Genomic DNA, 13334 nt, shown 5'->3' on the forward strand with positions numbered 1-13334 from the left:
AGAAGTAACTTGGGATGCAGACGCTGGCATCTGCTCATGTGAATCTTAAAATCAGATTTACTTAAAAAATATATATTTTCAGAAATTTAATTCCAGCCTCATTAATTCACTTCCCGTCAGTTAATCTCAGTCCTTCTCTCCTGTTCATCTCATTTGTGACTGAGCTGTAAAACCAGGTTAGTCTGTAAACTAACGTCACATTTCCAGTTAGTTTGTTGTTTGTCTGTGTTTTTATTATTATCTGTGTACAAAGTGTTGCATTATTGAAGCCACGACTCAGCTAAAATGATGATGTGCATTGTGTTGCTGGTTGTGTTTGACTTTAACGTGTGTCGACTGCAGCTGCTGAAATCCAGACGTGTGTGTTTCAGGAGGTTTGTGTGTGTGTGTGGAGTGAAGCTGGTTTCTCTTCAATCTGACCTATGTGACATCAAACTGTTCTGATTAATGCTCAGAAAGACTTTAGTTCATTGTAGCCAAATGTTTCCAGTTTATTCCAACAGACTGTGGCTTTGTCACTAAGTTAAATGGAGGTTTCTGAAGAGGATCATCAGCCTCTGGAGGATCAACATCTGCTCTAACACGATATTCCAACATGTCTAAAGACCCACAGAAACCTGCTAAATGTCAGATTGTCCTTTGTCAGACAGCAGGTGTCAGATATTGAACTTTGACTGTGGAAAAAGAAGCTGGAGCCTGATCTCTGCTGCTCAGGACACCTGCACAAAACCTCCTAATAAAAACATGTTTGTGTGTTTCAGCTGTGTTCAATGACACACACTCCAACAGACGTTCATCTGTGGATCCAAATATTAATTATCACTAAATGAAGGCACCCGCACACACAATTTAATGTGACTGAAAATAATCAGATCAGATCCTGAAATTTGACCCAAACTGCCAAAAATAGGATGGAAAAATATTTGAGTAAAAACACAAACAAACCTCCAGTTTGGTTGAAGCCCTGCTTTAGAATTTCAATGTTGCCTTTGAAGGTCTGATGGGCAACCATTAAACTGTCAGTCTGAGTTTCCCAGTACTGTGGATCATCTGCTGTGATTCTGTTCATCCAGTCCTGTTTGGGTTCTAGTCTCCTGGTGTTGCTGTCATAGTAAAACATCTCCACTCCATCAACCATCCCAACAGCCACAAACTCTGGAAAGTTTGGGACTTGAGAAGATCCAGTGTAGAAATACTTCAGAGAGTGAGTCACTGAAAGAGAAGTTGATGTCATTATTTCATTATTTAAAATTGTTTTTTGTTTTATAACAATGTATATATATATATATATAAACAATGTTTTTGCACCATAAAATCAAATGACAATATAATATCCAAATCATCTCTCTTATTCATTCAATAAATAAATATATTCCTGAACCATTCATATTATTTCATGCCTTTGCTTATTTGATAGTGAACAATCTGAAACCAAAGCAGTGATACACAAAATGTTCATTATTATTTTAAAATATGTTCAATATTATAAAATTATTAATGAGCCTGCACTTTGTAAAAACAGCCATCAAAGCTGGTGGTGGATGAAGTAAAAGTACAAATACACAAACAAAAGTACACACTCAGATTTCAACTTAAGTAAAATGATAAGTATATGAGTTATATTCTACTTAAAGTATTATAAGTAAAAGTACTCAATCATTTTTTGGTCATTAACTAATTAATGGTAATAGAACATAAATGATGGGCTGAAGCTGTTTTAGTTATGATTTGATGCTTTTTCAGTTTTATTTCTAAACTGCTCCTTTTGTCACATCGCATAGTAACAGCAACAGTCTAACAGCTCTGTGATTTCAAGAATAAAACTCTGATACAACCACTGATAAAATGCCATGAGAGCTGGAAATAAGCCCAGGATGCAGTGAACAGAGTCACAGAAATCTGTTAGCAAAGACAAAATCTTCTTCTTTCCTTTCGGCTGCTCCCTTTCAGGAGTCGCCACAGTGAATCATGTGCCTCCATCTAACTCTGTCCTCTGCATCCTCTTCACTCACACCAACTAACTTCATGTCCTCCCTCACTACATCCATAAATCTCCTCTTTGTTCTTCCTCTAGACCTCCTGCCTGGCAGCTCCCACCTCAGCATCCTTTTACCGATATATTCACAGTTTCTCCTCTGAACATGTCCAAACCACCTCAATCTGACTTTATCTCCAAAACATCTAACATGAGCTGTCCCTCTGATGTCCTCATTCCTGATCCTGTCCATCCTCGTCACTCCCAAAGAGAACCTCAACATCTTAAGCTCTGCTACCTCCAGCTCTGCCTCCTGTCTTTTCTTCAGTGCCACTGTCTCTAAGCCAAACAACATCTCTGGTCTCACCACCGTCTTGAACATCTTTCCTTTCATTCTCGCTGATTCTCTTTTATCACACAACACACCTGACACTTTTCTCCACCCGTTCCAACCTGCCTGCACTCACCTCTTCACCTCTTTTCCACACTCTCCATTGCTCTGAACCATTGACCCTAAGTACTTAAAGTCCTGCACCTTCTTCACCTCTGCTCCATGTAACATCATTGTTCCACCTGGGTCCTTCTCATTAACACACATGTATTCTGTCTTGCTAAGCTTCATTCCTCTGTTTTCCAGACCAGACCTCCACCTCTCTAGATTTTCCTCCACCTGCTCCCTGCTCTCACTACAAATCACAATGTCATCTGCAAACATCATAGTCCACGGAGATTCCTGTTTAACCTCATCTGTCAGTCTGTCCATCACCAGAGCAAACAAGAAGGGGCTCAGAGCTGATCCTTGATGCAGACCCACCTCCACCTTGAACTCCTCTGTCACACCTACAGCACCTCACCACGGTCTTACAGCTCTCATACATGTCCTGCACCACTCTAACATACTTCTCTGCCGGTCCAGACGTCCTCATACAATACCACAGCTCCTCTCTCTGGACCCTGTCATACGCTTTCTCTAAATCTACGAAGACACAATGCAACTCACTATGACCCTGTCTGTACTTCTCCATCAGCATCCTCAAAGCAAATACTGCATCTGTTGTACTCTTTCTAGGCATGAAACCATATTGCTGCTCACAATCTGTTAGCAAAGACAAAATATGAGAGTAAATGTATGAGGGGTCTTAGCAATATTTTGTTATTTGCACCTGATTTAATCCCAGTAAACACAGTGGATGGTTGCGTTTAATCCCACTGTGTACGAGCGTTTGTATCTGCTTCCTTCAAAAGGCAAAAAGAACAAGGGGTGACTGTAGCGCAGGAAGATAGAGCGGTTGTCCACCAATCTCGCAGTTGTTGGTTCTATTGCCCAATATTTCAGATTTTATCTTGAAAACAAATACTTAAATAGAAAAAAAAAGAAAAATGTAAAAAATAAATATTAAAATGGTCATCAGATTCTGTATCTAACTTTCAGTGATAGAAAATACTGTAAAACAACCATCTTCTTCTAATGTTTTCATAACTGTAAGACCTGCAGCTCTTCTCCTATGGAATATTAAATAGTCATGGATTTGACTAAGAGGTTCTTAGTCCTGTTGTATATTCTCCAGCCTTTTTTTAAGTATTAACAGAGTAGATGTTTTGCCAAAGTAGATTCCATTTCATAATCCAGCATTGTCCTTTGCTGTATGCAGATCATATTTCTGTAACTTTACATTTACAAAGTGACTTGTAGTGTTTTCTGAAAATTATATTATATTTATGTTACTGTACATAAATATACAGATGTCAAACAATACAACATATGAACTTTGTACACATATTATATTATATTATACAAAGTTTTCACAGATGCCTTATTTACTTATTCTGAGATAGAAACAGGTTATTTGTTTTGTATATGTTATTTGTGTTTTGTTCTTCATATTACAGTGTCAATGTTTGTGTGATTAAAAAACATCAACCACATTTCTGGTATCATGTTAGAAAATGTTTAGAATGAATCATCTTAAATATTGTATCAATAAGCAGGACTTGTTTTGGCTTCAGCAAGTTCCAGTCTTTGAAAACAACACCATTAATGCACTTGTTGGGATAATTAAACAATGAACAGCAATAACAAAATATTATGTGCACAGGTAAAATCACGTTTCTACTCTGTGAAACTGTTTTAATTATAAACCAACCTATTTAATGCAAAAGATAATTATATTATTTACATCACATTTACACTACACTTTACTAAATTTCTTTTATAATTGCTCCTAATTATTTCTCTGAGTTTAGTTTTTTTTTCTCCTGCTCTGGGGTGTTTTGTGCTGCATATAGACTTTACGCTTTCATTTTGACATTAAGATCAAAGTTGTGCCACATGTCAAAACCAAAATGGAGGCATAAACAGACAAACAGCCCCATCCTGTATTTACAACATACATTGAAACAATTATCCAAATACTGGAAAATAAATTAAACATGTTATTAAACTGTGCCCCCTTTCAGAAATAAAAACACTAAATAATAAATAGTTAGGTACAAATAGTTTTGTCCTGATCATTGTCCGCATGTTGATTTGTTTTTACCGTTTTTACGCTGGATGCCCTTCCTGACGCAACCCTCCCCAATTTCTACCGGGCTTGGACCGGGACTGCACAGCTGTGGATGGGCTGTTGGGGGTTCAGTGTCTTGCCCAGAGAAACTTCGTCATATAGCCTGGACCGGGGATCGAATCACTGACCCTGTGGTCCGTGGACGCCTTTACCGACTGAGCTACAGCCGCTCAAATAGTAATAATGATAAATGAGAAGAAGGTTTTAGGCCTACTAACGTGAGCTTTAAGATTAGAAGTTATACTGTATTACATATAGGAACCTTTGGAAATAAACCTTCATATATTTAAGTCAGAGCTTATACAAACAGCCTGCAGATCATAAAAACATGACGCGTTTTTTCTTGTATGATCAAACGACACTAAGAAGTGTTTAACTCACCTCCCGTCGCGTCGTTTATTCCCAGGAGAAGCAGAAAAATCAAGGTGTCCATTGTTTCATTTTCTTCAGTATGTTTTAAATGTTCTGCACCTATACAGCGCTTTTCTACCTATTTGTACTCAAAGCACTTTACACTGCTTCTCATTCTCACATTCGCTAAGTTGGGGTTCGGTGTCTTGCTCAAGGACACTTCGGGGATCGGACTAACAACTGCGAGATTGGTGGACGACCGCTCTACCTTCCTGCCACAGTCGCCTTTTTCTTTAATAAACAGGTTAAGACGAGACGCGGGCTTCCAGGTGTTGTCTTTCTAAGTCTGAACCAAAGAAATGAAAAGGTGTTTAAGATCCGCCTCCACCTGAACCAATGGGATTTTAGTTTCAGTGTTACGTCACTAAAACAGACCAATCAAAATTAACATAGTTAGTTACACCATACAATGAAATAAAATACACAGAAATAAAATTAAAGAATAAAAATCAGTACATTTACAGTAAAAAATAAATAAATAAAAGTAAGTATATTTACAGTAAAAAAGGAGGACTGATCAGGAGTGATGAGAAATTTCACAAGCCTCATGGCCTGTGGATAAAATCTGTTTTCAGTTGATGTCTGTAATTACAATCAGCGTTGGACAGACATCATGACACAAATAAATACATACATAAAGATCGAAAATTATGGTGATCAAATATATATGTGTATTTGTATTGGCAATATTCTGTTACTTGTTGTTCAAAGGCCTCCAAAACATTAGTCTGACCATCATGTTCAACCAAGTTCTCTATTTAAACCAGACTGAGGAAGTGTACATGCGAATGTAAGATGACACTGGATGATCTCTGTTTCCTATTGTGAGGTGTCAGTTCAAACAGCTGCAGAACCGGTTATGTCTGTCTGACATTAAGTAGGTAAGTGTCCTCAGTTGTGTGGTTGTTTAACCTGATAGTTTGCTTACTGTACAACCACTGTACATTTCTCCTGATTTGTTTTTTTGTCTGAAACGTTTTTATTACTTACAAATGAATAAAAAATATATATAATTGAACAAACAATTGAATCTAGTGTCCGTCCTTAAGTACAGGTCTCTGTTGTAGTTAAAACTACACCTTAGCTGATTAAGACACAGCACTAAGTAGTATTGTAAAGTTTCTAAATGATGACACCTACAGTATTACAGTCAAGCAAATACTGTAAATGCCTGGCAGCCCTGTGACAGTACCACACTGTCAGTGAAGCTGCCACTACTCTAATGGATCCAACAACTATAGTATATGGAGTATATTTACTCATGTTTTGTACTAACACACACATCTCTACATTATTTATCGGTATTTAATGAAACTTTATACTTGTAATGTACTATACTTCAAATTGAAATTGAATCTGATATTTTCTGATTTACTGACTCAATGTACCTTAATTGTTGGTATTGTAGTAGTTAGTATTGTTAGTAGTATTGTTGCCAACTAAAGGACTGAAAGTCTTCCTTTAACCCGGACCTGTTGTCAAGGATGATTTTCCAACAACCTTATTGTTGTTATGGAAGCACAACAAAACTGTAATTGTGTCCTTACACATATTTACATAACACAAAATATGAAAATCTCAACGAGAACTAACTCAAAATACAGAAGAACTTTGGTTAGCGATAAGATACGACTGGAGATGCAAAAGCATCAGCATCAGGTGCGGTGGTCAGATAGAGAACGTGGTGTATTTAGGTGTTGTATATCATGTGTAGTTGTAGAATTATTTGTTTGGAATGTCCTCAATAATATTGTACATGTATTGATTATTACATGTTCTTCAATGGTAGCAGCACATCAGTCTTCTCTGAATTCAATAATGTCAGTTTTTGGAACGTTTTACAGAGAATTTGATGCTGGGGACTCTCTCCATGGCCTATAAGACTGCATGTGGACTTCTTGGTGGTCCTGATGTCCACCATAATGTCTTTTGTCTTTTTGGTTCTAGTGATCTTACAGACAATGTATTGCTACAACTACAGCAGCAAAATGCTAAATATACTTTAAGGTATAAGTAATATCATTCTATATAACAGCAAAACACTAAGAGGGATTTTTTTTTCATAACATTATGGCCACCTGTAGCATTAATGTAATCCAATACATTGGCTTTGACATGAATTTTACAAGGTTATAATTTCTCAGTTTTTAGGTTGAATGTGTCAAAAAAGCAATAATTCTGCAATGTGTTTATCATTTAGTTCATAGTGGGTGGTGGGGTCGTACTAGAGAGCATCATATAAAGAGGTGATGCTAATGGCTTGGTCGCTCAATTTCAAACAAATGTGGGGCCAAAACATTAGAATAACTTGTTATTTTAATGCTCCAGCACAAGTGAAGAAATGTATAAATTAAACTTGCAGAAAGACAATCTGGGAACTTCTAAACCATCTGATCAGTTCAGCTTTGTCTCTGTCTTCCTGGTTTGTTATAAAGCTCTGTACGCTGAAAACCACTGAACAAGAGACATTTTACAGTACTGTTGATGTTTGGACACTTGGACCATTTTACTGTGGCACAGTAAGTGAAATGATTGTGTAGCAACTTTGGGGTCACAAGTTTAAAAAGGTAAATGAGCAGATTTTGCTGCTTGTACAGTGAGTCTCAAGAAAAGGTAACGTCACCCCTTACAATCTCTTTTGATTTTCTGAAAAAATTGATCCCGAAATGTGGCTCTGATCTTTATCAAAGCCACAAATATTTCAAATATTAAACACAATATTGATAAAAGACAAACAGTCATGATCTTCATGTCTTTATTAAACACATTCATTAATCATAAAAGTAGTGTTGGAAAGAAAAATGGCAAAAGTGTTTTAATAACTGGTTAAACCAGCTTTGGCAGAAAAAGTGTTTTCTGGAGCTGTGGATCAGACCTGCACAAAGTTTGGACCATTCTTCTTTACAGAGCTGCTTCAGCTCAGCCATATTCTTTTAGCTAAATGATATTAAGTCCAATTATAGTGAGTAGATTTTAAGTAGAGAAAGTTTGGTCACAGTGTCCTTACTTTGTGTTGCAATGTGTCCTTACAGTATAGATGCTGTGGTGATGACTTTTGTTGCAGGTCTAAAACGTAGATTAAATAATAAAAATACAAAAAATCTCTGCATTACAACCATATTTACTTCCATATTTATTTACATATTTATTCACAGTGCCATATTTACTGCAGGAAGAAGTCAAGACATAATCTAGACTACATGATAAATAAAGATCAAACACCATCAGTGTCCAATAATATGTTGACATTTCTTTTTACATTTCAAATATTTTAAATTAAAATTCAAAAAGATTCAAAAAGCTAACGAATGAAAAGATCGAGGCTGATGTTAAAGATGGTAAATACCGTCTAAGAGTCCTGGCGCTTGATGTTATCCCCGCCAGTTTGACTTCTCTGTTTAAATGAAGATGTGTGTGTCTAGTACAGTTATTTGTTTCATCAACCTTAACAGAGGAAAATGCAAAAAAAACAACCAAACAACATATAAAACACATTTGCAGTCACTGCATATTATTTTCCCAACAATTCAATTCAAACCACTTTATTTGTCCCCTAGAGGCAATTTTAAAGGACATAAAAGTAGCTCATAAACATCAGTCAATAGACACAAACACATCCCACAGTACAGCAGACAACATTCACAGATAAAAAGTTTGTAAAGTAAATAGTCTTCACTTATATAACACTTTACACTGCTTCTTATTCACCCATTCACACTCACACACACCGATGGGGGAGCTGCTCTGCAGCTGGCCAACACTCACCAGGACACACTTGGGGTTCACTGTTTTGCTCGAGGACACTTCAACATGTGACTGGAGGAGCCAGGGATCCATCCAACAACTGTGAGATTGGTGGATGACCGCTCTACCTTCCTGCACCACAGTAAAGTGCATTGATGTGATGTAGACACACACTGATGACATCTGCCACCTCAGCTGTAATTAAAAGAACAATTAAAACAAATTAAAAGAGAGACAACAGAAAACAAACAAATGAAAACTTTACACCTAGAAAATTGATTAAGAGTAGAGAGGAAAAAAACTTTTACAAGTTTGAAAGAAAATTTACAAGCAGAGTATTTACACAATTGGAAACTTTTTACTGATGTCTATATTTTGTGTATGTGTCCATTGGTGGAACAACATTAATACAAATATTTATTGGATGTGTAATTTTAGGTTCTTACTTCGTATATTTTATAAAGTAATACATTCTCTGAATATTAAATCAACCCTCGGATTTACATTTAGACATGAAATATTTATTCTTTCCAGATGTTTTTGAAGTTTCTGATCTCCCCAGTGATCTACAGCCTTTGGTCCCATGCCCCTGTTTCAGTTAACTAGTCTAAGGGACATCTAGGACAATTATACTGTGTGTGTAGGTGCTTACACTGATAATAAGTCATTAGTCTCATGGATTTTGCCTGTGTGGGCTGGGGGTGCTCAGCATGTCTTTGATACAAGTGAGGGGGCTTCTAGAACAAAAAGGTTGAGAAGCACTGATCTAAAGAATCAAAGAAAGAACTTCCAAGTATAAGAAACGTTCCACAGTTTGACAAGAACATGTTAACTCAAGGTCTGTATCATATCAACTATGTAAATATAAGTAGAAGTGGGTCTATATGTATATTACATTGGTCACTATGGTGATTTCATTTTAAATAAACACACAAACCTTTAAATCAACTGTGTTTGTGTGTAAAGTGTTGATTCGTCCATTTTTATCTACTATCATCTCTGTTTTTGATTCTTTTTAACAAAGTTTCATGCAGTTTTGTTTAACATATCAAGTTACTCACAGTTTTCAGGTTTGGGAGTTTGTTCTATAGTTTGTTGGATTGAGTTGTTCCATGACATCAGTGCTGCTGGCAGCTGTTAAATCACAAACACACTGTTACTGGCATCCTGACACTGTGAGACATTTTCAATCCAGAAACATTTTGTAAAGCATAGAGTGGATGTCTGGTCAAACAAAAGCAGTTAGTTACCTCTATTCAATGGTGTGTCGCTGCCTTCGGAACCATTGGAATCGTCTGTCACTGAGGAGAGAAAGGAAAAAACGTTTCCAACTATTATCCAGTAATTAAATCAATCTATCAATCAATCAATGAATCAAGAAATTTTAAACTTCACCTGAACTTAATTTCTCAGCTGTTGTAACATTATGTTACATTGTGAAACATTACATATAACATTAAACATATAATATATATATATATATATATATATATATATATATATATATATATATATATATATTCAACAACAAGTGGTTAAGTAAGGGGTTTGGTCATTATTTGTGATTGTATTAAAGCAGTTGGAAATGAATTTATTAATATAGTAGGTAACTGCTGGTCCAAGATTTTATGATAATTTCTACGACCTAAAAACACTTGATTGCCATCTTTAAAACATATGTTTCTATACAAGAGAAAATGGCAGCTCACTATCATTCTTATCAATTGTGAGTTGTGTATAATAAGTGTATAATGTTTATATGATTATATTATGATATATTATCTCTTTATATATATATATTATATTATTATACATCATGAGTCAAAGTACAACAGCAAAAACCTGAAAGCTTAACAACATATACTGGGGTCTAAAAGACTAAGACCACATCTAAAATCTGCTGATTTTAATTAGCAGAAACTTGTTCAAGATAATCAGCCTGCAACTTTCTAAAACCACTTAGTCTTTTGATTTGTATGGTGACAGACTGAAGTTTACATTTTCACTGTGATCATTGTGCTGCAAACAGCCACATGCTGAACAAGGCACCAGTGAAACTAATGAAGCTCATAACAGACAGTTCACTATTATGATGGACTCACTGCTTCAATAGCTCCACTGTAGAACTGGACTGATGTGTCTATATATGTAATGTTCAAATCTTTCAGCGCAGGCTACAGGTTATGTAACATTACCTGATTTAACTATCAGTCTTTACAGGCTGCATTTGAACATGTTGCAGGGTTCTTGATACTGTAAGTAGTTTATATAAAATGTAAAACTAATGAAATAATCATATGTCCACAGTTGGCTTTTCTAGTGGTTTGTTGTAGGCTTCATTTGTCTGTTACTGTCGGACTTGGATCTCTGGACATACTGTATCTTCATTTACTTAAGGCAGTACTCATGGAGACAGTATCCAAAATCTCTCTGTAGTTCAGCTAATATAGGTTTTACTCACGTGTTGATTCCATATTACACTGGAATATCTTTCAAAAATGTTTCAAAAGAGTTTTCATGTGATAAAAGAAAAAACTTGGTAAATTATAAAATAATTGAACATCTGTCAGCTGAAACACAATTTCTCAAATGCTTTCAGTTCCCCTCATAAATGACACATGAACAGCTGATCCTCTCAAAGCACTGACTGCAAGCTTAACAACAGCTAAACAACATCTGTGTTCTTTTCCTGCTGAAGATGTAGAACCAGGTAATTATCTAGAAAGGAAAAATGTCTCCTAGACATTACAAAAAAGTGCCAGCAGATAAACACAGAGATGCATGTCTGTATAAAATGGTGTCTCAAGTTATTCCTGCCATGACAAAGCCTGAGGTAAAGCTATATGAATGTCTATTGGTGTTTTGCACAAACCATTGAGAACAGTGATAATGGAAAGTATGATGGATTTTATATGAATCATTACAATTAAATTCTCAAAGATCCCTAATAAGATCCTCCTTCCTACATCTTGGTATTTATTTATTTGACATGTGACATAAACGAGTTTCTAAGGTTAAATCAATTTGGCTTTAAGTTTCCTTTCTGCCTTTGTGTTATGATTTAACTTTCCTTTACGATCATTTCTCCTATTACAATGGCTCAATGCTTAAATTTAGTTTCAGGGGCTCCATTGCCAGTGCTGCCAGATTTCAGAAAACAATGTAAAAATGAAACTAATGTCTCTGTCATCTTTATTCCATTTATGAAGCAATATTAAAACCTCCCTGTAATAATCAATATGACACACCAGAAAAAACAGCCTTTTACTCTGAGCACAGCCGGACTTTCACTGTAGATTATGGGATGTTTATCAGTAAGAGGATTCACAGTAGTTTTAGCTATAGGTGTCCCTAATAAAATGCACTAATGTCTACAACAGCAAAGAATCCATGTAATAAATAACAGTCCCAACGTTAATAACTGGGTGAAGTTTAAACAGACTAAAGAAAATAGAAATCACTGATTCAGTGGACGGGGGCAGAGGAAGGAGCTGGTTTCTCAGGTGGTAAGTCCACCAGAACCAGCCGAGTCCCTGCAGTCTTTAAGTGGAAATAAAAAGCAGCCATTTGAGAACCACTCAGGCTAATAACATTCACTCACACTGGTGCATCCAAACAAATTGTTCACACTTGCACAATCTAATTGTTGAATATGTGAGTGAAATGCTGACACTGTAAAGTCCTGAGAGACCTGCTTGGTTCTGTCATCAGACTGTGAGATGCCAGGATGTGAAGCTTGTTTCACTTAGTATCTGTGTAAGTTATCAGTCCTACATCATATAAGACCTGCAAAAATCTAATTTGGAGATGTGTAGTTGTCTCACCTTTCTTCTTCTTTTTGTACATCACAGCTCCAATGACAACAACAATGACAAGACCAACAACCACTGCAGCAATGATTGGGACGAACATGTCAATGAGCTTCTCTGTTGAAAACAAACACAAAATATAACCTTCCACAGGTGAAACACAGAACAAATGATTTTGTTTATAACCTTGTTTTTCAGTAAACATAGATTTTTATTTTTATTGTTTTTATTTATTGATTTTTTCTTGTGGCAGAAAAACAAACATGAAATAAATTTGACCCAAATAAAAATCTAACTTTAAGAACCAATCTGCAACTGATTTGAGAATGAACACAGTTCAAGTTCTCTGACTCAAATTTAAAAGTGCATAACAATTTAACTGTATAGAGCACGAAAAATTAAAATGTGGAACTACATGAGTCCAGTCTCACCTTCATTGCTCCTGATCACAGCTTTGTCCAGTTTGGTGGTGACATCATCCTTCACACCAGAGAGCAGAAACACACAGTCGTATCTCCTCCAGTCTTCAGGTTTGACTGATGAAAGTTTCAGATCAACTCTCATCTGGAAGGTTCCATCATGGTTGGGGAGGATCTCTCCATGGTCCACGTCCTCATGAAGCTCCTGTCCATCTTTCCTCCAGAACATTGTGGCTCTGTCAAGGTAGAAACCTGTAGCGTGGCAGCTGACTGGAGAGGACGGAGACTTCTGGAGCAGAGACACTGAGGGACGATCTGGAGGAGAGATGAGAACAATTTGTCATTGCTTTATTATTTGCTGCATATTAATATTGTGATTCCTTTTTGATGTAACATGGGGAGACAGGAAAAT

At 36.3% G+C, this 13334-nt stretch overlaps 1 protein-coding gene across 12 annotated transcripts in view; it reads right to left on the reverse strand.

Moving 5' to 3' along the window:
• Window positions 1-13334, reverse strand: part of LOC137101179 (major histocompatibility complex class I-related gene protein-like) — a 41134-nt gene that overhangs the window by 21272 nt on the left and 6528 nt on the right. For 3 of the 12 annotated variants that reach the window (XM_067479295.1, XM_067479305.1, XM_067479313.1), the window contains exon 2: window positions 946-1212. In XM_067479295.1, the coding sequence (XP_067335396.1) occupies window positions 946-1212 (267 nt within the window). Of the gene's footprint in view, window positions 1-945; window positions 1213-3138; window positions 3212-4512; window positions 4709-4920; window positions 8395-8715; window positions 8890-9346; window positions 9432-9755; window positions 9829-9944; window positions 9996-12518; window positions 12621-12934; window positions 13238-13334 lie in introns of those variants that run through there. The other 9 variants (XM_067479250.1, XM_067479240.1, XM_067479260.1 and 6 more) reach the window with 9 other exon arrangements.

Source organism: Channa argus, chromosome 1, assembly GCF_033026475.1.
Source record: "Channa argus isolate prfri chromosome 1, Channa argus male v1.0, whole genome shotgun sequence".
NCBI classification, from domain to species: Eukaryota; Metazoa; Chordata; class Actinopteri; order Anabantiformes; family Channidae; genus Channa; species Channa argus.